This window comes from Archocentrus centrarchus, chromosome 6, assembly GCF_007364275.1.
Source record: "Archocentrus centrarchus isolate MPI-CPG fArcCen1 chromosome 6, fArcCen1, whole genome shotgun sequence".
In the NCBI taxonomy this organism is placed as follows: domain Eukaryota; kingdom Metazoa; phylum Chordata; class Actinopteri; order Cichliformes; family Cichlidae; genus Archocentrus; species Archocentrus centrarchus.
The window spans coordinates 29,866,445-29,893,610 of record NC_044351.1 but is presented as its reverse complement, the minus strand read 5'-3'; the positions used below and the strand labels follow the sequence as shown (position 1 = coordinate 29,893,610).

The 27,166-nt window shown below is 38.3% G+C and overlaps 1 protein-coding gene across 1 annotated transcript in view; it reads left to right on the top strand.

Annotated features, from left to right (window-relative positions):
- Nucleotides 1–27,166, top strand: part of cdh13 (cadherin 13, H-cadherin (heart)) — a 367,414-nt gene that overhangs the window by 140,489 nt on the left and 199,759 nt on the right. The window contains exons 3-4 of the mRNA XM_030732385.1: nucleotides 1,825–2,036; nucleotides 15,870–15,983. Coding sequence (XP_030588245.1) covers nucleotides 1,825–2,036; nucleotides 15,870–15,983 — 326 coding nt within the window. The remainder of the gene's footprint in view (nucleotides 1–1,824; nucleotides 2,037–15,869; nucleotides 15,984–27,166) is intronic.

Below are 27,166 nucleotides of genomic sequence, written 5' to 3'. Positions count from 1 at the left end.
TTTTTTTTAAACTGTATTTTGTTAATGGAATTTTCAGTGTTTTAAGAGTCATTTCAATAAAGAAATACTGTGGGACTTGGAAGAGATATTTTGTTGTATTGCTTTTGTTAATTTTCTATTAAAATTAAAGCACGTTTTCTACATATCCCATGTTATTCTTTCTCTTATGAGGTGAATTACTAAAACACTCCATCCATCTGCTCCTGGTCCGGCCCTTCTGTCAAATTTTAGAACCCTCTGTGGCCCACGAGTCAAAAAGTTTGCCCACCCCTGTGCTAACTGGTTGTTTTATCATGTGATTTGCGCTGATTAAAAAAAAAAAAAAAAAAAAAAATATATATATATATATATATATATATACATATATAGATGTCAAGACAGATACAGTTGAATATTATTTTAACTTTTAATGAGCTCAATCTGCGCAGAAAGTTTGTAGCCTCTGCATTGAAGCTGTGCTTCATCTTCAAAGAGGCACCACTGATCCACAAGTTGCTCTGAGAAGCAAGATGAATATGAGCTCATCTAAACCCATTTCTTCCTCAGAAAGATGGCCTCTGAGTCCCCACTGTGAACAGAACATGCAAAAGTTAGGCTTTTGTGAAGGTTTTCCTTCAACTCCTCATGAGTTACTGCAGAGCTCTTCATGAAATGAGTTAAGATAAGCATCGGATTGAGTCATGTAGGTCATCGCCTCTCAGCACCGCATCCTGTCGGAGTCTCGGAGGAGATGGCAATGATTCTCAGTCTTTTTCATCTAGACTTATCTTTGTTTTTATCATGCACTAACTAGCTTTTGTAGACTTTGTAATAGACAACCTGTGAGTCCAGAACCGCACAGCTTGATTAATAATGCTAACCATATGGAATATTCAGAATCTCATTATTCCAATTTCACTCAACTCCTGATATTAAACAGAATAAAAAAAAAAACAGATGATGAAGACTTTAATAAGCCACCATGTAAGTCTTCGTCCTCCACACATTTTCCTACACTTCCAGGAAAAAGACAGTTGTAAAATGGTACGTGTACCTGCTTTCCTAATAAACAACATCCATACATGCAGACTTCCTGTGGTGCCCCTCCTCCCTCCCTCATCCTCCTTAACAGTAGGATTCATTACAGAAGGCTGAGGTAAAGAGAAGGTGAGGGATGAGGGAGGTGAGGATTGTCAGGGGGTGATGGTGGGGGAGTACATGGGGATCATGTTGCAACACCTTGGGGAGTGTGTGTGAGAGATAAAGCGAGGATGAACATGATCAGAGGGGATAAAGCTTGGTAGAGTCCTTGACAGAATCTCCCTCAGTCAGACAAGACAAGCCCACGTGTGCACATGTCACATGCACATAACTCAGAGGTGACACTTCTTCTTCTCCATATCTCATGTATTTTTTTAATCTCCCTCCGCCTTGCAACTATGTGCAACTGTATTCTCTTTAATAAAACAAAGTGTCCCACGAAAGCAAGTCAGAAACATTAATAAGTCGACAATGCGTAGCGCGCGGTGGGTCATAAATATTGCAGCAGGCTTGTATGAAAAGAGATCACTGAGTTTATTGTAGCCTAGCTGACAGAGCCTTTCAGAACATCCTACTCTTTCTTCAGGGTAACTGTTTATCTTCCGGGCATATGTTTATATCTAAGAAATACAATTGTTTTTTGTAGATTGTTTGACAGCTCCTCACGCTCCTTACAATGCAGGGAATACCCCAGTGACTCAGTGTTTTGTGTTTTTTTGGGGATTTTTCTTCATATTTCTGGTGTTAGTAATTTGTTTGGAATGATGTCAAAATGCACACTAGGTCTCTGTGTGTTCCTTACAGTTGAGTTTGATGACTGTGCGGGGAATGAGGATGTGACGTTCGGCGTGTCGGATCCCAACTTTCATGTGGACGAGGATCTGAATCTGGTTCCTCTGCGAGATGTTCCGCACAGCGAGCCGGTCCTGTTCATCCACGGCCTCAGTGCAAATGCAGATGACCTAGCGCAGGTGGACATCACAGGGATGTCTAGTCAGTCAGCAGAGACGCTCAGGGTGAGTAGACTTTGTTGCATGTGTGCATGTATTTTCTATATCAGTTTCTTTACATGTAAGTCATCATAACTGGAAAGGTTAGACTTGCCTAAATTTAGAAAAGGTTACTGAAAAAAAGAACTAGGCACTGTGATTAAATATCAAAGCTCCTGGGAACATAAGAAGATTAACAAGGTTTTTCTTAATTTGATACAGCTGAACATGTCTATTATCTTTCTTATCAAGCTTTAAAGATGAGTGATTCACTCTCATGTATTTATAGTGGCCAATAGCTGTTGGCTTATTTTTAGCAGAAACACTTGGAACAGAAAGAAAAACGTTATCCTTCAGCACCAGTAAAGCTCATAACTATCACATCATAAATATATCTTGTTCTTTAGCAGTTGAGCTGTTAAGTACACAACTGTGATATCTGGGTGTTCCTGATGTGACATTTCTCTGAAAAGCTTCTTATGGTCTGATCTGATTTCAAGATACACTCAGAACAGACAAACCAATGTTTCATTCAAACTATCAGCAAACTGTCTTGCAGTCAAATTAATCTATTTCTCAGTAAAAATCAGCATTTTTACCTTGGCCCAGATGATCTAGTCAGTGGATAGCATCAGTCTTCTGCTGGCAGTGCTGTCTGCGTTCATGCAGAAAAATCAAAAGGTGTGGCTTCTGAGAGTTTTAGAGACTTAGGGAAGCACATCAGTACAGGGTATTAGGCAGGCACTACTAGTTAGCTACAGAGCAAGCAGTGCCATGTACCAGTGAAGCGATCGCATCATAAGCTTTTATGCTTTGTCCTAAGTGGTGACTGCTACAATGACTGACATGTTAGCAGCCTCTAAATGGTAAGAAATATTTAAAATGCAGACAGACACTTTTTAAGTTAGGATGCTTTTTCAACAAAGCATTTGTTTTGACTCCTTTTGAGTCTCTTTTGTGTGGAAACTCAAGTATAAATAAATTATTACAGACTTACATGAGCTTATCATGTCTGTCTCTGTGGAATAAAGAAATTGTTCAGTAGTCGGATGGATTTTGTTAATGTTGGACAGAGCTAGGCAACCTCTTTCACCCTGTTGTGAGTTTTTACTGTGAGGTAAGGTACGTGTCTGCTGGCTATGGCAATAAATAAGGCTCATGCTGTACTTGTATTAATGAGACAGTTAATCACCATAACATAATCACCGGAGGCAAGCAGCAGACATCCTTTGTATGTGATAGGGATGCACTTCAGTCTGTCACTGTGAGCAGATTTTTCTTCTTTGTTTTTATGCTGAAATATTTTGTGTTAAGTTCAAACTTAAGCTTGTGCTGCCTGTTCCACTTTTAAGTGTTAAAAATATCCTTTTTTTTCACTAAATGTAAAACTGTTATTTTAAACAGAGAGACATGATTGGCATCTAAACCCAGGCGCCGTGCCATTCTCAAAGCATTCAGACATTAGTGATATTAACTGCAAATTAAAACACATTAAAAACCAAATTCATCAAATGTTCACATTCATGCATATGCTGATGAATTTCCATCACTTGTAAATGTGAGGCATGCTCATGCAACCTTAATTATCAACAGTTAACATAATTGCAACCGCCTCAAAGACATCCCATATGATCAGTGGGAAAAACACCCACATCCTTATTTATTTTTTTATTTTTTTAAACCAAGTGGATGTTAGGATTAGTAAGTAAAAAGTTTCTGACAAAATGCTGATATTATAATAATGCCATTCTGCTAGGGATACTTGTTTCTGATCTACTGTAAAATAAACAGACACACAATAGATAGCAAAAGGGCAAAAGAGAAACGTGGTGTCTGAGACGGTTCAGATTATTGACCAAGAATATAAAAATATTCAGCTCTTGTAAAGGTGACATGTGCAGGGGAATGTCCCCGTGAAAGGGACAGACTAGAAATGGGTGTTTTATTTATTTATTTATTGTTTTACAAGTGCTTCAAACATGCTCTGAGACAGTCTGTTTAAAATCTGTCTTCAGTGTATCTGAACACTTTAAACTTTGATGAATATGCATATGTGCATACATTTCTCTCCGTGCGTGTTATTTAATCCGTATGTGTACAAGGTCACATCAAAATGCAGTGGAAGGGAAACACTCTACAAGGCAAAGCAAATAACTGTGTTTTTGCACCAACTTTCAGTGTAAAGAATTACACTGGCCAATTTCAGTTATATTGGATTTTAGCCTATAAGCCTGCAACCCTATGCTGAGCTTTGTTTCACTGCAAATGTGTCCCTTTGTTTGTGTAATCTAGAGAAATTTGTTTTTGCTGAGAGCAAATTGACTGCCTTACAAAACTCTCTGCACCTGAATACACACCATTGTCCCTGATTCATATTTCTGAATAGACCCCAATTCTCCATCAGTTTTGTCCAAATATGCAAAGTTGATTAGCAAAAGTTTCCAGAGACTGCAGGTACAGTTGGTGTTTCTCTGCCTTCCCAGAGATCATCTGTCTTTCTGGTGCAGCGCTCAGAGTCCTGCTGTTACCATTCCTGCAGCACCAGGCTTAATGGATATCCCCATCCCTTTTGGAATGATGTGGCTCTCATTTATTTGTGTCTGCAACCATCATTTATTTGGTTAGGTAGTCCACGGGTGTTACTTTGGCAAGTCATTGTAGAAGTAAGTTAATTAGTCCTTGGCAAGTTATTTGCGGAAAGTGAAGTTCCTGGTGACGAATATGGCCATATGGCTCTGCATTAGTGAGTGCACTTTTGTGTTTGCTTTTCATGAGGCATTTCTGTTTGTGGATCTCTTTCACTGGCTATTTCATTATGTGATTCTCTTCCATTTTAACAGAAACATGATAGCTGCATTTTTCAGTGAACTACATTTTCTAGCAACACGGAGATTTCAGTGTTAGTGTTAGTTTGTCGACTGCAGTGTAGTTATGCTGCAACTGTCAGTGATGGTGCAGAGCGTAAGGAGCATCTGCATGGTTGTAGAGTAGCGGGATTGATTGCAGTTTGGTTAAAATCTGATCTTTCCACTGCTTCTTACAGTAAGTGCATTGTATAGACATTTCCACTGATGTGTAGGCCAAGATATTTCAAGGCCATATCTATTTGATTGATAAGGTTCTGCGAGTAAAGCTATGTCATCTAGCTTAGTCTTCTATATGCAGTTTCTGTTACTCAGATGGGGGCCACAGAGATGCAGCGACCGACCTTATAATCTAGTTGATTGTGATATTAAAGATGTTGTCATACACCAGTCTCTGTCTCAAATGTCCCGTCCAAACATGGCATTTTGCAGCTTTGTAGTGGCTATGCAGGATGTTCACAATCTTCAATGGGAAGCTATCAGGTATCAAAGCTTTCCATATAGATTCTGAGAACACACTGTCAAAGGTGGCTGTGAAATCACTGCAAGGAAGTTGTGGCCACTACAGATTCTACCAGAGCCAACAGATCCCCATGCTCTAAGAGTCAATTCTTCAGGTGTTATCAGTATATGTCCATGAAAGTTTGAAAAAAAAAAAAAAGTCCACAGGAGATGAATTCCTATAAGAACTTGCTGGGACAGCATTTCACCTTTTGCATTAAGGTGTCTATGTGTGCAGATGTCATTATGGCCAAATGTGTTTCTGTAGACACCTACAAAAAAAATAGAAAAGAGTAGCAGAAAGTAGATAGATACTGCCAACGTAGTAGTTTTGCAGCTGTGCAAGCTAGATTTACAAAACTTTAAATGTGTGATCTGAGTGAAGATCAGGTGTGAAAATGAGTGTTTTTCAACCCACGAGTACCGAGCAAAGGGGGGTTGTAAGAAACCTGCCTCTTTACAACTCTGTCACATATCTTTCTGTGGCGTATAAACACATGTTGGAAGATGGATGTGACTATCTTAAAAGTCTCAATAGCTATTTCAGAAACTGCCATAAAAAACCTGATACTTGGTACATGCGTGCCTCCCTCATGATGAATTGTAATTATGGACTCATAGTCGACGTCAGCATTTCAAATACTTTTGTTTATGACCTAATACCTCAACTTTTCGTTTCACTGAAACATCTGCATGCCAATATGATAGACTATGACTGTGGCTATGGCAGATGTCACACCTGTTAGGACTGTCATTGTGAACCTATTAGCATGCTGAAATAAGCATTTATCTCAAAGGACTATGGTGCCTAAGTACAACTTCAGAGAAATGCTTGCATGGGCATTATTATAACATCCTAGAGAGTGAAGAAAGTGCCATTTTTAGAGTCTGATGGTGGCAACAACAGAAGTCAAAATAAAAACTGATAAAAAACAGGAATGCATTAGAACAGTGTTTTGATAATTATGCCTTTGTTTTTCACTTTTCTTCCATTCCTGCTGTAATATTCTGTTCGTTTGTATTGGGGAAACTTGACATCTCCAATTAAGTGTTTTATCTTTCCTAGCAACAGATGCTTTAATGTCTCTGTTGATGTTAAAGTTAACAGGCAGCAGAGGCATAGTTGCAAAGTGCTTGGATTAAGCAAAGGGTAGAGAGAAACAAAGATTTAAAAAAAAAAAATAGTGGCCAGGCAGAAGAAAAGGTTTCTTGTGAGATAGAGTGGTTAAAAGCTCTCATTATTTCAGTATCAATTAATCTGCTGAAGCTCCTCAAGCTCTGGGACTCGTATCATCAGGAAATCTATTGTTCCTTTCTCTGTCCATATCCTGTAGCCCCCCCACCCCACCCCCACCACGCGCTTCCACGCCGTCTCAAGTGGCCCATCAAACATGTTCAGAGCAACAGCAGCTTCTAAAGAATCAGTAACTAAGTCATGGCATATTTAAAAGCTTGTTTCAATGAGCTGGGGGGGTTGAATTGTGAAATGACTGTCGACAACATTGTGCACTCAGACGCTGAACTATTCTTAAGTAGTAAGAACAGTTCAGCATCCGAGTCAAGCCTCGATGCCTTGATGCCTCCTTCCTGGTTTTAAATTACTGTACCAGAGTAGGAGTCTTTTTGAAACACCATTTTCATTATGAAATCTCTTTGTTATGCTCCTGTTAAAGTTAGATTTTGTATTTGCCCATACCTCCCTTTGTTTCCTGTCTAAAGTAGAGCGGAAACATTTCTAGGTGAATTTATTGGCATAACAAATGCCGTTGTGGCAGCAAATATTGGCTGGTGATAATTGATAAGTGCTGAGAGCGAAGGTGTAGAGAATCAGTTTTTAATTCCTCAGTGTGGCTGCTAGCTTGGCGTAACACAGGCCCTGAGGGAAAGAAGTAGCTGATGAATGATTCCTTGTGAGCGAAACTCCTGAATTCAATGGGTAATTTATTCCCCTCTTTTTTGCAACCAATCAATATATGAATTAATGGAAGAATGCGTTTCAATTTAACAAATGCATGCTCCAAGATATGGACTATTTTTATGTGTATTATTCCTCGGTGTTTTGGTTATACTGTGCAGAACAACAGTTATGCAGAACAACAGTTATGCATAATAACAGTTACGCAGACCATTTTCTTGCCTTCGGGGGCATAAACAGGCACCATTCAAATGTAACAACTGATAACAGGCAAAATAATCTGAGTCCAAAAGCCTATTTATTTTGCCTTTGTTATGTTTCATCCATTTTCGTGCACCAAATGAAATGTAATACTGCATCCTGTGCGAAATCCTCATCCGGCAATGGCAAATAGATTTTCTCTAACCAAGCTTTCAGTGTTCAGTAAGGCTTTCCGGGGATGGCTATGATGTGACATCCTGCAACCACAGCACAACAGCTCACATTATACAACACAAATAATCTTCCTCTCTCTGTTTCCATCCCACTCACACTATCTCTCTTTAGCTTGTTCTGTAGCTGTCATTTGTTAATTCTGTTTACTGCCTTTGTGTGTTTTCTGTCTCTTTTACATTATTTCCTCTTCACTCTCCATCTCTGCTGAAGTGCTTTAATATGTCTGCTAACCTACAGATTTTTTGTTAGCTTCCATATGTGGGAGTAAATGCTGAACAGGAAAGCCTAACGTAGTGTTCATTTACAAGAACAGCAAGACAGTCTCTTGTGTTTGAATTTTTGAAAAGACCTGCTGCCTAATGGTGTTTTGATTATCATAATTAAGCAAGCGAAGTACAAAGCACATAATTTTTCAACTGGTGATCATTTTTCAGATAAAGAAACCATTGAATCATTTTCGAGGCCACCCATGAGGTTTATCTACCAATTTAGTCCAGCTCCTTTCCCATCAAGATAGCAGTAATTTGCTGTTTATAGAAAGAAAGAAAGAAAGAAAGAAAGAAAGAAAGAAAGAAAGAAAGAAAGAAAGAAAGAAAGAAAGAAAGAAAGAAAGAAATTTTGCATTACTTTTGTCTCAAGCTGTCAAAGGTTTTGAAAACACCTGAGAATGTTTTGTTTGAATTCATTTTATGTAATGTCCCTCACAGGAGTGAGACTAATTAGGTATAAAAAAATATTCTGAAAGTGGTTCTGCCTGGAGCTGTGTCTTTGGATGGTTAGTCTCCAATTAGGCATACAGCAGTTTTAAAGGTCAGGGGTATAAGTAGGTGATTGTATAAAATTTGGAATAAATCCTAAAATTAGGTGACAGCTGAAATAGAGCAGCTAAAATTGGATTATGAAAATGATGCACATGTCTCTTAGATTTAGTTGAAAGCTGCCTTTTTGGGTTTAGTACTGGCTGTGGATGAAAGAAAAGTCTGACTTTGATGAAGTCAAGGAAAACATAGATCATCACGTGGATGACTTTTTGAGGTCAGCAAAGGATAACAAAGACACTGTTTTAGTTTAGAGAAGGAATGGAAAAATATTGCTGGTAATCAAAACAGCTAATATTTTGTTCCTGTTGTATAATGAAAAACATAGAAAAGCAGAATCAAAGTTTCTCTACATTGGCAGGAGTTTATAAACGCCAAGCATGGTGACCATTAATCTGGTCTCACATAGATACCCAGAAGTGGGAAAAGCACAGACATTCTATACTTAAGTAGAAGTACAAATACTTGTGTTAAAAAATACTCTGGTAAAAGTTGATCTAATGGTTCAACTTCTTTGATCAAGTAAAACTGCAAAAGTACAGGCTCTGAAATGTACTCAAAGTAAGAAAGTAAAAGTAGCTCCTCTTCTACATTTCTAGATGTTTCTAGCAGCTATTTTTGTGCAACGCTAATTGAATCTGCTATAATATAAAATAATATTTCATGAGAATACATTTTAATCTAAATTTTAATCTTTATGAATGTACTCAGCTTGAATCTGTAATATAGGACACAAGCTGTGAAAGGGAATTTAAAAACTGCTCTATGATGAAGGATACACCAGTATGACTGTCTCTTACGTGCTATTGTTCCTCCATTTAAGCTGGGATCGGTCTGATGTTTGAATGTGCAGTGACCAGAAATGAAAACTTCCCACAAATATCTGAAACCTAAAGTAACGAGCCTGTTTTGATAATGTAAGGAGTCGAAAGTACAGATATTTGTCTAAAAATCTAAGCAGTGAAAGTAAAAAGTTGTCAGAAAATAAATACTCACGTAAAGTACAGATAACTGAAAATTTTACTTAAGAACAGTAACAAAGTATTTGTTCTCCGTTACTTCCCACGTCTGTAGATAACAAATGAGCTAGCCATAGATTTCACGATGAATCTATGAACGCACAACACATTGAGCCTTGAAGCAGAAGCAGAAGAACTCACCAGGTACCAATTCTGTCATGTAAGAACAGAAAACTGATTGTTGGGGTTTTCTCTATATTATTGTAGGGTCTTTACCTTACAATATTAAACGCCTTGAGGTGACTGTTGTTTTATTTGCTATTTAAAGAGAATTGAATTGAATTAGCCTCGCCCTGCCATACAAGTAATTCTGCCTTATTGATTTGGGGTTTGCTTTGTTTATCCTTTAGGGCATTGGGGGTCAGAATGAGGTGGTTCATGTGATGGTCCTAGCCCTTGGGCCATATTTTGCTAATGTGTGCATTAGTGTAGTTAACCTAAGCAAAACAATTCAGGTTCAGGTTAACATTACTTTATTTATACCCTGACGTAGATTTGGTTTGCAGTAGATGAATCATCCATCTTTCTATGCACACTTAAATGAAAAACACACACACACACACACACACAACAGATGAGCACAGAACAAAGTAATGAAGGGAAAAATAAATAAAAGCCTTAAAAGCCATGTTTTTCAAAATCTGAGTAATGGCTACTGGAACAAAGCTGACAATTTCCACCTTTTTGTACTGCCCTAAACTACAATGACCCTCTGCTTTGACAATAAAGAATTTTGTGTCCTTCAGTCTTTCATCTGCTAAACAGCAGCACAGGTCCAGATTTTAAAAAAGATATAGCAAACTTTCATCCACAATACAGTGTAAGAATAGGGATTTGTCTAAAAATATATGCAAATCTCTCCCCAGTCAAAGCACTGGCAGCATTATTGACCATCTAGATTTAAAATAGAAATAGCTCTCTCTGCTTTTGTACACTTTTCTTGTGGCAGTGAAAGCAGAAGGATTCTTCACAAGCTATATGTACACATTGCCAAAGTTGAGCTCTGGCAGGCACTTTGCTGCTTTTAATGAGTGAAATACCGCATTGGCTCCTATATTTGGATCACAAATGCCCAAATCTTGAATATGTTTTATGCCTTTAGCTTTAATTTGTCTCTAAGAAGTGCTAAGTTTTTATTTATATTTTTTTAAGCTACGTGTGTACTTTTAAAAGTGCACACTCCATACTAGTATTTGGAGATGAGATTGCACACACACACACACATTATCTCTTTGGCACAGCATTAATTAATTCAGCTAATTAAATACTGAAATAGCCATTAGTGTCTTGGTATATTTGATTAAGCAAGAAGAAAATTGTTCATGGTTTATTGGTTATACACTGACAAAATGTCACATTTTTTTGTTTAGTCACATGTAATCGGGCCAGCACGCCAATTTATTATTTTCTACATATACATACTGCTGACACCAACATAAGTTAGCTCATCTGCACATTAGGTGAGTGGACTAATTGCCTGACTTTCCTGCATACAGTGTGCAAGAGTTTATAACACTCTGAAAATTGTAGCTCTACTTTCCTGTCACCAGTGGCTGATGCCGGCCTTGATATTATCCATTTCTCACCAGGTATCCAACACATTGTCAGCAATGAGTAATGACACTTCTCAATATAGCACTAAGAGTGAAAATGGCAGAATGGACAAGGACATGACTTTCCTGCCACAGTAACTCTGGGCTCAGATGACAATGACAAAGGTTCAATCTTTCTTTTCCTCACACACATAGACACACACATACTATAGTGCAATGCATGCAGAATGTGCACATGGACACAAATCCACACATATACATGCACACACACACACACACACATGCATACCTTTGTTGCCTATGACTAATCAAGCCTACTCAAATAATTTTAACAAGACCTTTTTCTTGTCATGACTCTTTCAGTTCAGCACAATGAGATGGCCTAATGATCACATGAAAGACAGAGACAGATAGGGATGCAGATGTTTTAAGGTTGGATCAGGGTTGATGGTGCGGCAGTAATTTATGAACAGAACACATTAAAGATTCATGGCTCCCTTATCTTATAGTGTCACGAAACTCTAAGAAAACTATTTATCACACATGTAGGGAGAAAACAAAAGGTGAAAGCGAGAAGAACAGCTATGGCTAAGTGAGAGAAAAGAATGAGTGAGATCAGCAAAGTGGCAGGTATAAAGGTGAGAGCGAAGAGAGTAGAGCTGCAAGTTTTCTTTCCCAGAATGCCCTGCGGTGAGCCATCCTCAATTCAGATGAACCCGCTGTTCACCAGGCTCGCATTTCACTGTCCTGATCCACCTGCAGAACATTGATAGGTTTTAAAGCACCATCACTCCTTCTTCATATCCACTGTATCTCAGCTCATTGAAGACGTGGATTTGACAGCATGATTTATCTTAGCCTTTACTTTTCTAACCTGCCATAGACGCCATGAGTTAAAAATACCTCATGGTTTCTGTGTGTCTCCCAGCTCCTCCTACCTATCTTTACAAAAATCACACAGCTGAGACCTGCGCACGATGAGATTGATGCGCTCATCCCTGGGCTTCAAACTCAGGCCAGGTTTTTACAGGCAGTACTTAAAAGTCCATAAACTTGTTGTGAACCGCTCACATAAATATACACACACCACTGACTGTGCTCTTTAGACACAAAATAGAACATATAATCCCATATACTTTTGCACAGTGTTCTATTTAACAGTTTAAGGTCAGGTTTTTGATTTCTCTCTTTGACATTTCAAAGGTCATCCCCCAGTGGATTTGATAAGAGTGGTCATTTCAAAGACCACTTGGTGTGTCTTTGGTTTGTTCTGGTTGGGTTGTGTTTGTGATTACTGTTTCATTGTGTGCTTTCTGAACTTTGTAGCTGGGATGGTGGAGGGGTGCTGTGGTTAGTGATGTGAGTGTTTGGCGTTTGGGGCCAAATCATTGTCTATAAATGGTTCAGTTTTACCTCTTCTCTCTCCATCATGCTGACAGAGGTGAATGCAACACCATTGTCACTGTAAGCCGCTAACAGCAGTGTTAATGGCACTGTAAACAGTAAACATGCAAAGTGCTCACTGCATTCATGCAACCATATCTTTGTGCACTGTACATTATCATTAAAGTGATGCACTATAGGCTATAAAAGAACTGAAGGACAAAATAGGATATCTATATTGTATATTATTTCACAAAAAATAGAAGTTGGTATTCCCCCTTTTATATTTTTGTGCTGTCACTTTAACCCTTGCTCAATGGCCAGAGTTTTTGTGTGTGTGTTTCCTTTGATTGCCATTGTTTTCTCACTTATATGGACAAAATTCAATGTCAAAGTCAAAATGAAATCAGAAGGCTTTTTGTTGTGTCTTTAGTCATCCTTTTTCCAGTCAAACTTATTGTATATGACATTCAGAAAATATCACAAATGACCCTTTTCTGGAAGCCTTCTAGAGAGGAGCATGTAACCATTTAATTGACAGCTACTGGCAGGCTTAGCTCTGACAGTGGAATCTGGAGCTTACAAATGGCAGAGGCAGTTTTGTTCAAGGTGGTGCCGAATAGCAGCGACCGTATTAGCATCCAGAAAAAAAAGGCAAAGAAATTAAATTTACATGTATTTTTTTTTTCAAATAAGCAAAATTGACAAGTTAGCTAATAAAGCTAATCATTTAACTAGCCTGCCAAATTAAGTTTTGAAAAGCCCTTTTTCTCCCTAGATTTAAGCTTCCAATATTTTAACCAGAAAAGGCAGCAACAAAGAGGATGTCAATATTTGTAGTTAGATTATAAGAGACATATATATATGTATATATATATATATATATATATATATATATATATATATATATATATATATATATATATATATATATATATATATATATAATGTAAGAAGTACTTTACCCATAGTAATAAACTTTCTTCACTTTTTGTGTTAATTTATATAAAAGACTATGGCGTTTCTGCTGAAAAGGCTCTGGTATTGTCCTTGGGTTGGCAAGAAGCAGGTTGTAGATTAGCTCTCTAAGCAGATAATTACTTTTTCTCTGGCCTGACTTATGATTATTTTAGAGGGATCCGTATGCATCTGAATATTGCTGCACTTATTGGAAGGATGGAGCTATGGCCTTCCAAAGTGATGTGGTTGTTGGATGGGCTAATTTTGGGTTTTATTTTTTTGGTCTTGCTCCATATCCCTAGTTGTAATGAAAATGTTTAGTCTGTCCTGCTGTTGAATAATCCACAGTGCCAGTTCCCTGTAAGGTTAATCAAAAGTGAGTGTCTGTAGTGACTTTTGCTAACAATGCCAAGGACTCAGACAGAAATAAATTGAAAGAAAATATAATTGTAGGGGGTTGGTAGTGCATGGGTTAAAAACAAAACAAAACAAAACAAAACAAAAAAACAGATTTGTGGCAGATAAGACAGAGCGCTGATTCTTTGAGCATGAAATAAGTATACATCATGATTAACATGTCAGTACCAGTAAAATATGCACAGCTATTAGCTGTGTTGACTATTTCCTCGAAATGAATCTAATTATAACAAAGAAATATAAGTGGACTGGACCGAATGGACAGCATTAAATAACTGTTCAACTGCGTGCATGTTCAAACAATGATATTTTCATTCATTTTGTGTTTTTATGAATTGTTTTCTGTTTTTGTTGACCACTTAGAGAGTTACAGTACAAAGTTTTTCAAATGGTTACTTGTAAAATTAAAATTTAAATATTACCGGAAATGACAGCATCAGAGAGTAATATTAATAGTATTTTTTTATTTTTTTTATTTATGTAGGTATGAAGTGTCTTAACTCCTTGTATTGGCATAGTTTTTAACTGGTTATGATATATTATTGCAGTAAAATAGAACTCCTGAATTTCTATTTTGACTTTTGGTTTTGGTTTCATGATTTAGCCAGAACTTAGAACCCAAACACACCAGAAACATCTGGAGACCTTTAAGGCGGGACCGGCAGTCAGGGAACGGGAGGAAAGGTGCAAAAGCTAAACGAAAAGCCAAAGTGATATAAATGTGAAAAACTAGCCTTCAAAGTAAAATGGGATGTAACCAAAAGACAAATAACACTAAAACATGAACACAGAGACAGTTGTTTCAACCCAAGACTCTGAGTGGCCTCATCTCACCACCCCTGCTGAGCCTCAGCTGTGTGCTCAGATATTGAGTCTTAAAAGACATAAATATGGACAAACAGAGAGCACATAAACATTTTGGTAACTAGATTTTGGTGTAATACATTACATTAAAAGGTCCCAAAATTATGGCTACATCATTAATAAACATTTGATTAATGTTATATTTTATTCTTAGTACTATTAGTGAGATTTACTAAATTATATTCAAACTTTCTGGATATATTTTTAATCATTATTGCAGAGTATTTAAATGTGTGTTAGTGCTCCTTGGCTTGAGTCCAGGTATACAGGCAATCAGCAGACTGCCGTCCAGTGACAGGCCATCACCTTATGCTTGCAGCCTAGGTTCCAGCTTCCTGGGGTCATTCATCTGTATTATTTTCACCATCAAAGCAGAAAGAGCTAAACTGTATCAGAGATTTCAAAAGGAAAGGGAACATTTTTCACAATATTACACAGTAAAAAGCATGTCTTTGTTTACAGCAGCAGGATGGAAGATAAAATTACATTATGCTATTGTGTTCTCAAGAGCAAAAACAACATTTCAGATGGGCTCCTTCTGCATGAACAATTCAATTACTTTGCCAAAACCTTGCCATTGCTCATTTCTTCATTCTTACCATCTCTTGTTATCGTTGTTTTTGATTTGCTTTCCCTCCCATTCTTATTTAACATACAGGCTGAATACAGAAATGAAGAATATAAAATAAAATTTAGTGAGAGCAGCAGCGATGCTTTTTCATGTTTTCCCAGAGAATATGCCCTTCTTTCCAAATGTGTAAGGCAAATGGTGCTTCCTGCCAGATGCAAGCGTTCAGCCCCTTTGCATTATATATTATATATACCACTCTCCTTTAAAAAAGAAATGAGCAGTTTTTCTAAGTGTGGGTTTTTCTGCTATTAGTATTTTTTAAAGTATTCGGTGCATACTTGACAGCTTGCTCTGTGCCTGTGCGTGTGTGTGTGTGTTTGTGTGCGTGTATGTGTTTACATGTTGTTGTAGAGTTTTAGTAATTGAAAAAAATATGCTAACAAGTAATGTTGAAAGAATTTTAAGGGACGTTGTGGGAGAATTTCAGTTTTTCGAGGTGCGAAATGCAAGGGCTGTTATTGGCAGATTCAGCAATATGGTTTCTCTGCTCTGTTTTGTAGAATATCCTGGGTACTGGCCAAAAGCTGCCATACAGATCCAAGAGATCCCTGCTGGTTCCTCCTATGGTTGTGAGTGAGAACCAGAGAGCTCCTTTCCCCAAGATCATTGGCACGGTAAGAAACACATGCTCCTATCATGTGTTCAGTTTTGTCTTGTTTTCCCAGATGAATCCGTCTTTTAAAGTGCACTAGTTTGTATTTCATAAAATGAAATTGAAACTAAATTGGCTTTCTTTCAGTATTTTAACCAAAATAGACAAAGACAAAATAATCTGTTACAATTTCAGCAACAATTTATAGTAGAGAGATATATTTTGTAGTAGGCAGTGTAAAAATAAGGGAGATTTCATTAGCCTGGACTAGTTAAAAAAAAAACTAACTTTTTAAAGGCAAAAATAATCAAGTGTTGTCTTTAGCATGTTCCAAAAGGACTAAGGCTGTCAGGTTTTCTGATCAGTTAACCTTCAAAATATGACTCACTTATGGAATATGTTTACATTTAAACTTTAGAGTATTTTTTTTTTAGACTATGTAATTATAGTTTTTAGTTCTTTTCAATATTCAAAGGGTGTAGGAGTAATTTATCCTGCACACAGTCAAAAGCAGACTAATTACAAGATTGAGCTGTTTTTAATTGCCCACTTATCTGGTTTATTTGATATCTTGACAAGCTATGACGACTTGAAAAAATATTATCTGAAATGCTAATCTGATTATTATTGTTACATTATTGAGAGAGTATTAAAATGTGAAACGTGTGAAAATTAATTAAATGGTGTAAATACTTTCTTGAATGACTGTTTATAAAATATGCATTATTACATTAATTATTGGGTCCTGCTGTTAACAATTTGTATTTGGAGCACTAATGCCACGCATTTCCAGTTGTGTTTATTCTACACTGACACTGAGCATCTTTTTTTTTTTTTAGTAAATGTGGTTATTGGTGGCAATATAAACAAGAGACAGCTACCCACAAAACAGGCTCTTATTCGATGATACACTTTTACATTTAAGAGCAATCACTTTTAAGACATGACTTTCTAGTCGAAGAGGTTGAGTTAGTCCTTGTGTTTTGGATATCATGATCAACGCAGGTAGAGATTTCAGTATTTTATTTTGAGCTCAAGCAGCCAAGTGTGACTTCAAAAAGGGAAATGCAAATTATTAAAAACAGAATCACAGGCATTGCCTTTGCCAATTGAAATTTCATGAAGTCTTCACTCCTCAAGGAAATGTGTAAGTTAGGTATACAGAGTTTGTGATTTGGAGATGTTCAGTTTTAGTTTCAGCCATAGTCTGGGACAATTTGGAAAGCTCTGTTACATGTTACTGTTAAATGCCATCAGTTCATTTAAAAATAATAATAACATCCAAACGTACTGCGATGTAGTGCTTTCTCAATTCTGGGTTTAAAAAAATCAAAGTATGTGGAAATCATTAATACAATTTTTCTTTTAGATAAGATTATGAACTAATTTCTTTTAATTAATATATTAGGATTTCATGTAGTGTTGGAGTGTATATATATGAAATGTGTATATTACTGTATACACATTTCATGATGATGTTGTAATGACATGTGAGGTTGATAAATATCATTTTCAGTTTAAGTCAGTATAATAAAATAGCTTTAAATTTGGTTCATCTCTAGCAAATATAATAAGTAGAAAAATAACAAGATAATTGTTTCATACCATGCATGTTAGATGTAAATACACAACCTTTCACTTAAAGTTCTGTCAGGGATATTGTGGGCAGTCATCTGCATGATTAAACTACCATGTGCACATTTTATTTATTTTTTTTAGGAAACACATAATTAAGACAAAGCTGAAAATGAAATAGGAAAATATATATTAAAAAAAAGGCAAAGCAAATTTTTATTAATCAAGCCAGAGCGGTTACTCCATTTAATCTTTTGAAGTCTCACCAGTAGGGAAAATAGAACTATTGCCCTGAGGTTGTTTGCTTCGTCTTAAAACATTAGTGTCATCAATTCAGTATCCAACCAAATTTGAAATATCCTCAGTGTCTCCATTTCTGTCATATTTAGAATTCTTCCAACCATGGCTGCATTGAGGCATAAAAAATAATTGTGTTAATCTATGGTGTTACTAATTTACAAACCTATCATTAGGACTGCTTCTCAATGAAAGGTGATTTTCACATGGTGTCAATTTGAGTTTTAATTAGGAATATTTAATTGGCATGGTTTCTCCATAGCATGATACCTGACCATGACTGAGTCATTGTTTCATCACAGAAATTAACAGGGACCTTATTTTATTTAGCTTGACCCCTGGTGAAAAGGCCAAGGGTGACACAGCTGAGTACTTGTATGACAGATTATTCAATTCAATATTGTTTATAATCACAGCAAACAGTCGCCTCAAGGCGCTTTATATTGTAAGGTAAAGATCCTGCAGTAATAACACAGAAAACCTAACAGTCAAAACAACCCCCATTAGCAAGAACTTGGTGACAGTGGGAGGGAAAAACTCCCTTTTAACACTAAGAAACCTCTGGCAGAACCAGGCTCAGGGAGGGGCAGTCATCTGCCACAACTGGTTGGGGCTGAGAGGAGAGAGACAGGACAAATGACACACTGTGGAAGAGAGCAACATAAATAAGAGATGGTTCAGGGTTACCTGATCCAGCCCTAACTATAAGCTTTGTCAAAAAGGAAAGTTTTAAGCCTAATCTTAAAAATAGAGAGGGTGTCTGTCTCTTGAATCCGAACTGGGAGCTGAAGAGGGGCCTGAAAGCTGAAGGCTCTGCCTCCCATTCTACTCTTAAGTATCCTAGGAACCACAAGTAAGCCAGCAGTCTGAGAGCGAAGTGGTGTATTGGGGTGATATGGTACTATGAGGTCTTAAGATAAGATGGGGCCTGATTATTCAAGACCTTGTATGTGAGGAGAAGAATTTTAAATTCTATTTTGGATTTAACAGGGAGCCAATGAAGAGAAGCCAATATGGGAGAAATCTGCTCTCTTTTCCAAGTCCCTGTCAGCACTCTAGCTGCAGCATTTTGGATCAGCTGAAGGTTTTTCAGGAAGCTTTTAGAACAGCCTGGTAATCTGAGACAGGATGTTTCTAATTTTAGAAATATTGCACAAATGCAAAAAAGCAGTCCTACATATTTGCTTAATATGTACATTGAAGGACCTATTCTGGTCAAAAATGACTCCAAGATTTCTCATAGTGTTACTGGAGGCCAAGGTAATGCCATCCAGAGTAAGTATCTGGTTCGACACCATGTTTCTAAAATTTGTGGGTCCAAGTACAGTAACTTCAGTTTTATCTGAATTTAGAAGCAGGAAATTAGAGGTCATCCAGGCCTTTATGTCTTTAAGACATTCCTGCAGTTTAACTAACTGATGTGTGTCATCTGGCTCAATGGCTAGATGAAGCTGGGTATCATCTACATAACAATGAAAATCTATGCAATGCTTTCTAATAATACTTCCTAAGGGAAACATGTATAGTGTAAATAAAATTGGTCCTAGCACAGAACCCTGTGGAACTCCATAATTAACCTTAGTGTGTGAAGAAGACTCCCCATTTACAGTACATGAACAAACTGGAGTCTATTAGATAGATAATAGAAACCACTGCAGCACCTTTAATACCAATGTCATGCTCTAATTTCCTTAGCCACAGTGGCTTTATTTGCAGTAGAGGAGAGACAGGAAATTAGGGAAACATACGGGGAAAGACATGCGGGCACATTGACGACAGGCCAGGATTTGAACCTGCGCCGCCCGCGCCGCATGTATGTGGTTGCTAGCTTTAACCACTAAGCCACCCGTGTGCCCTGTCATGCTCTAATTTCTATAAATAAAATGTTATGGTCAACAGTATCAAAAGCTGCACTGAGGTTTAACAGGACAAGAACAGCGATGAGTCCACTGTCAGAGGCCATGAGAAGATCATATGTAACCTTCACTAATGCTGTTGCTGTACTGTGATGAATTCTGAAACCTGACTGAAACTCTTCAAATAAACCTGTCATTATATATTAGCATGCTTGAAACTCCTCCATTTTCTCTTCCAGACATGTTTTATTTGACTTTTTAACATGAGAAATCTCTGCAACAGGTAAATCGGTTCACCTGAGTTATTGTAGAACAAATGATAAGCCAAAAGTCATAAACTTTGATACCTGTGTAAGGTATTTATCTTGATCTGTATTACAAAGCTTTGATTAATATGCTTTGTTCTAAGTCTAGGCACTAGGAGATCATCCACATCTCTCAATGCTTACTGAGACTAAAATAAAAAGATATCCCATACTGAACCCTGCGCATAATGGATAATTGTACCCTGGAGAGCATGACCACAGCACAAAGCCTGAGTCTACCTCTCATACTAATGCTGTACTCAGTATGGTTCCTGTGAAGCCTGGAGATATACAAGGCTGGACTGGACTGACTGTGTGTGCATATGTCAGGCCACTAGGTAATACTTTTGAGGGACGTCTGTAGTCCGAGGGGTTATGCAAATTTCTTGTCTGGTCAACAGCAGGAAGACAAGAATCAGCGTAATAGTCTAATCTGTGTGGGACACATTATTTCTTCAGTATGCTATGGACCTGATGGGGATTGAGTGTTAAACAGTGCTTCAGGAGCAGCCTTAGCCTGTGCAGTACTTGTACATATTCAAATGAGGCAATAGAAGCATTGTGCGTACAGGACGTTGATTATTTTCTTGGTCTCTCGTTCCATTGGTGTCCCTTAACTGTCCTTCTCTTTGCCCCATTCCTGCTTCTCATCACTTTTATTTGCACATTCCATCCATTTTCCTCTCATGCCTGTATCACTTCATCCCTCAATCTCCACACTCAGCTCTGCATGAGAAGACAGGCTAATGTTGGCTATTTTACCTAATAGAAGCTATGTGTTGGTAACTTGGCGAAATTGATTTTCCACACCAGTAGCTCTCCTTCTTCCTATACAACATACCACTTCCATATGGCAGGCATTCATTTTTCATACTTCCTTCTTCCTTCTTTGAGATAAGCAGTAGGAAGCAAGGGAGGGTGGTGACTGAGAGGACTACAATTTGGATGTGGTACTGTGTGAATACATGCACATGTGTGGGGTGTGTGAGTGTGTGTGCGTGTGTGTATTGTAGTGGCTTGTATTGTAGAGGTTTGGGTGGGTCAGCTGTCAAGAGGGCTCACAGGGGAAAGGTAAGAACCTTGTTGTTTATGTCACACCTCCTGCTAGCTGTGGAATTGTTTTGATACAGAGGTCTCTCCCCTGCCCTCCCTTGGGAGCCCTTAAACTGCTCACAAAAACTCACATAGCAGTTGGAACATGCAATGAAACAGATATGCTTACATGTTTCTCTTTGTAGATGCCACTGCAGTTTCACCTGATAGTCTAAAAAATGGTGAATAAATGTTTAATCCTACATTTAATCCGCAATGTTTAATCATGCACGAATAGAAGGCTGATAACTTCAAGGTTCAAGGAAAAAGTCTGTAAATCTTAATACTATACAGTCAATTCTGCCAGTCTGACCATCCGAGCATCTTGATTATACAATTCCCTACTTGTTTGCCTGCACCATGCATTACAGAAACTGGAAAATGTTTTGCAAAATTCAACATTGTTTGTCCAGTATATCTGCTATCCCTCCTCTGCACATATTCAAACCATGTCAGCCTTGCCTCTCTAACTCTGTCTCCAAACTGCTCAACCTGACCTGTCCCTCTGATATACTCTTTTCTAGTCTTGTCCATCCTGGTCGTTTGCAGTGAAAAATTCAACATCTTCAACTCTGCCTTCTCCAGCTCTTCCTCCTGTCTTTTTGTCATTGCAACCATCTCCAAACCATATATAGTATCATAGCAAGTCTCACTACCATCTTAAATCTTTATTTCAGATAGTTGAACATTTTTTAATGAACTTCTTACTTTGCAGCCATTCTAATTGTTGTGGTATTAATTTTTGGTAGTTTAGTAAGCCATGCACTGGAAACTGGGTTTTTTTGAAGACTGAAAATACCTAAGTTGCCTATTTTACAAAGCACCTTAAAATAACTTGACTCACTGGTATGTTTTTACTCCTGGGTCTCTCCTGTTTGATTGAACAGCGATCAGCTTGCTCCAGTTTTGAGCTGTTTTCCCTTTATCTAATGGATGTTTCAAATTGCAATTCTCCTAAAGCCATGGCACCCTATTAAATCTGGTTGGGAGCCAATCACAAGTGATGACCAAAGAAAAACAAACTGAAAATTGAACCCTCAGTAACACAGGACAGAATGTAATTGAGAGCCAAACAGCAAAGCAGTGTTGAACCCAGAGTGTTTTAAGTTCATCCGTCTTATTCTGCTATTGGAGTGTGTGGCTACTCTCTGAAACGCACGGTCCAAAAAGTGTTGAGATTTCACACAGCGACTGGGGACAGTTCAGTGATTCTTTTCACTGAGTGCCATGCCAAGTGCAGGAGCTTTATGTATGCATGTACCTCTGAAAAACTATGCCCTATTTTCAAATATGACCCCTTTGAATCCCATGGAACAAAAACAAGTTCAGCCCATTATATAGCATGAATTATAATGGATTTTCCACCATATGGAAAACTTAAGCAAGTTCTCATAGATGATTTAGAGGACATCTTTGTAAAGTGGCCAATAATGTGTCAATTATTTTCATTTGGAGTTTATTCAGACAAAAAAAATGTGTTCTGTAATCTGGAGCATTTTAGTTGAAATTTTATTTTAGTGGAAGTGATGAAGGCTTTGTAATCTAATGCAGCCCATTTTCTTGTAAAAGCTTAAAATAGATAAACGTTCAACTTTGTTAAAGCTAATTAAGTTGAAAAAAAAAAGCCTGCATTACCAACTGCCGTGCTTGGCTCCAATTGTTTGCATTTCCAAAAACATAGTTGTAGAAACAGAAGCAATAGTTTAGTCAAGTTTGGGATCCTAATGGTAAGGTTCTTGCTAGTTGGTTACCAATTCCCAAAACCCATTAACTCAGTCTCACTGGTTAAGTTTAAAAAGAAGCACAAATTTACAGTCTAGCAACAAAACACATGGAGGAAAATTCATTAAATAACAAAGTCTCCAATGTGTCAGCATGAAGTCTCAAACCCTTCAGCGGAGGAGTTTTAACTTTTTGTATTGTACTGGAGCTGTCAGTTTTTCACCCTGTGTTTATCCTTTCTTACCTTTGGGTCCAGCTCACAAATCAACTCAATGTGTCTGACTTGACATGACAGCTCCAATAAAGTTCTTTTGGTGAGAGGAATGAGGCCCTGGTTTGGTTGTGGCCACAGCCTCGAATACAGTACAGTGAATAGATGTGTCTAGCACCTTTGTTTCGTTGTTTCAGTGAGGAGTGCAACCTGATTTGCTCTGCCTGTCAGTCTGTATGTTTCCATTGTCTTTTCACCCTCTGTCTGCTGTCTGTCATCTGTAGTGTTTCTTTTTACTGCTCCATCTTTTCTCCAACCACTTTATCTTTGTCTTCCTGTTATTGCTTCTCCTTTTACATAAAGTATTTAACATCACTGCTCTGTCTGAGCATCCAAGCAGTGAGTACGTTGTATTGTGACAGTTTACAACATTAGAAAAGTAGGCAGCCTTCAGGCCTTCTCGTGACATCTAACTGATTAGTTTAATTGTCTTACGAAGACCACAAAGTTCTTGACTTTATCTCACTGTCTGTCTTTCAGCATGATAATCATCCCCATTATGGTGTTTGTTAAAACCATCTGATGCAAATTCCAATTCATGCTTGGACTTCCAGACACACAGAGCAGATGTGAAATCCATTTTGATGAGAGGGGCTTACAAAAAGGAGAGGAAGCAATAAAGGACAGATTTGCCGGCTGTAAACTATGCACGTGAGAGATGCTCTCCGAGTGTGAGCCTAAACAAGATTGAAAGACTGCTAATCGTTTTGCCCATCATGAAAACTAGCATTTTTCTATGCTCTCCATTGTTTGTGGGTGTGTGAGTTTAAATGCCACTGAGTTGTTACCTTGAAAAAAAAACACTTATAAAGGTGACAAGGACTTGCTACTGTGTGAACTGCAGTTTGTTTTCAAGAGCAGAATTTCCCATTACAGCAGTTCCAGCTGACCCTCTTAGCACAGTCTTGACGCTTAATAACACTCTTATTTTCATGCTTCCTTTTTTCATACATGGGTTCCTCTTGATTGTTGCTCCTCTCAGGCTTGTTGTGATTGGCTTAAATTGCATTGGCTCATGGGTAATGATTAGCAGTGGCCTTACTAACCAGTCAAAGCATGTTAATTAGCCCAACTGTTTTTCCCATCGCCCAGTGTAGAGGACTCGCTCTGCTCTATTTGTCCGTGCCTTCACTAGGCCTTTCCGCCTTGTCTCGTCCCTCTCATTAGCAGGCTGGAGTGGCAGGACAATCAGGCAAAGCACTGGTCCAAGCTTTGCATGCTTGTACACATGCACACACATGGATACATGCACACACACACACACACACACACACACACACTGGCATGGTCCCAGGAGTCCTTTTATGGCTGGTGATTGTCATTCGCAGCTGGCCGTGTGACCTTGACAGGGATAACAGAAGCACCACTGAGGGATGCTAGTGCATACTCTCTCTCTCTCTCTCTCTCTCTCTCTCTCACACACACACACACACACACACACACACACACACACACACACACACACACACAGTCGAAATACTTCCTCATTCTCCCTTAAGAAGCACAAGGACATGACTAGTATAAGTGTGTTTGTGTGGGGAGAGATTTTGCATGGTAATGACTGAGTGTGATGTTTTCTTTGCATAAACTTTATTTTTTTAAGGACGATATCTTTGTACATGCAGTCATGTTAAAACCAAAATTTTCACAAAACTATATGTATTCCTGTGTATACCCTATGATTCAGTACCTTGCAGAACCATCTTAAAGTAATTGATTTCTGTATGACTTTATCAGTCTCTCACATCATTGTGGAGGAATTTTGGCCCACTCTTCTTTACAGCATTGTCTCAGTTCGGTGGTTTGCCAGCATTTGTTTATGTATGGCACTCTTAAGGTCCAGCCACAGCATTTCAATCAGACTGAGGTCTGGACTTTGGACCATTGCAACACTTTGATCCTTTTTCTGTTGTAGATTTGTTGGTGTGCTTTGGATCCTTGTCCTGTTGTGTGGCATTGCACAGTCTGGGTTTGAGGTAAATTTGCTAGGACAATCACTTCTGGGAAGATTGTGGCATTGTGCTAACACACATCTGAATGCTCCAGACCAGCAAACTGCCAGAATTTCTGCTTTTATAGAAGTGGTCACACATGCTGATGATCAGTTAATCAAGTGCATTTGTCTGGCGACACGTGAAAGCTACTTACCCTCTTAATTCCTATGGAAGCAACAAGGGCGCACTTCATTTTTTCACAGGACTGCATAGACTCCTGTGAAAACTTCCCTTTTCACATTACTGTATTTGTACTCACCTACAGGGTTTCATTTCTTTTCCAGCTGACACTTTGTGCGTCCTGGTTTTGACACACTAAAACCAGTACTTATAAACCCACACTCTGTTGTTGTTGATCTATTGTTTTGCTGGTCGTTTTTCTCAGCGTGCTCAGAGGTGTTTGGTGTTGCAGAGCAGCACCACACCTCTTGTCATCTTTCTGCAGTATCACAAGCCCCACAGTCTTTCATGTATGCTTGGCTGGTAATGAGAGCTGATAGAAAGAGGTGAGATTCTCCCATCAGTCCTCCCACTCACACACAGAGGGAGACAGACTCAGTGGAGACAAAGCCACTGGGTGCACATTTCTTTGCCAGCATGCATGTACATCAGAGTGAGTATGTGTCTATGAGCACAGTAAATTATCACACTTCTACCCCACAGAGACATTGTCTAATCAGTCTAAACTTCTCCTGACACTTCAGCTACTCTCCAGCTGAAGTTATTGTATCTTTATCAGTGATCACTCCCTCTCGCATGCTCTCCGCTTCCTCGTCTCTCACTTGTTCTCCCTTCATCCAGCCTCCCTCTACAACTGTTCTTGTTTTTTCCTCCACTCCCCCCGCATCTATCAAAGTTTGATGCCAAGCCATCTGTGAATCCAACTAATGTTGTACCTCATTCTTTTTCAGTTTTCTTCATCTGACCCAGTTTGTCACTCTCTGCAGGTGCTGGCTGTCACTGTGATTACAGACCAGAAATATCTCTGTCTTTATTGACAGCTATGCCACCTGTTTGAGTAGCAGATTTAGTTTTAGCTCATGTCCTCACAAGACAACAAAGACGAGGAAAACACTGATAGTTTTAAATTATATTAAAGAATACAATGAAACTAGATGTAGAATACAGCTGTCTCTCAGGGGTGGCGCTGTCACTGTGTAGCTCGATTAATCTAGATAACGACATATTTCATAGTGTTATCCAAAGCACACTGTCTGCTGAATCACCTGTAAATTATATTCACATTCAATTAGTGTGTTTTTAGGAATTCGCTAGCTAAGTGCAGTTATTAGCTTACCTTAGCTGAGTCACTAAAGCACGGCTGCTTCTCCTGTTCTTCCCGCATTTTCCTGCTCTCTGTGTCAGCTCTCCCCCAGCAGATCCCAAGCAGCCGGGAAAGCAGACCAGCTGGGGGAGTGTGAGGAGGGAGCGTAGTCCTAAACAGAAGCAACTTTTCAGACTCCCCTAACAACTTTTTTTTTTAGCTCTTTGAGGGACATTTCTACCAGCTATTCTTGTGCAAATCTAACTGAACCTTGTGCTATATTAGTGTAGTAAAAAAACAATATTAGTACATGAGAATACGAACTTTATTTCAGTCTAAATTCTAACTCTAATAAATGCACTCAGCCTGAACACTGTTATGTAGAACATAAGCAGAGAAAAAGAGAGAATTTAAAAATAGCTCTATTTGTTTTTAACCTATATTGTAGAAGGTGGCCCTGAAAAATGAGCATAATCAGGGGTTAAAGTGGGATTCAGCAGGTGGGGGGGACACTAAGATCAGTTATAGTGGGGAAAAGAATCCCAGCTCACAATAATTTCTATAGTGAGTTCCAGTAGGTTTTCTCTGTGTGCAGGTGCTATCAGCTGCTGCTGTTCTGAGGTTTACTGCTCTGTGTGGATTTGCACAACTGAATTCAATGAGATCTAACCTGGTATTTCACAAGCTTTCTTAGCTGTCATTGTAGGGGTGGAAATCAGCTAAGCTTTCTTAGCTGATTTCCACCCCTACAATGACAGTATGCTGTTTTTACTGTCTTTAAACTGACAGTATGCAGTTGGTATAAAGATGGAATCCAACAAATGAATCA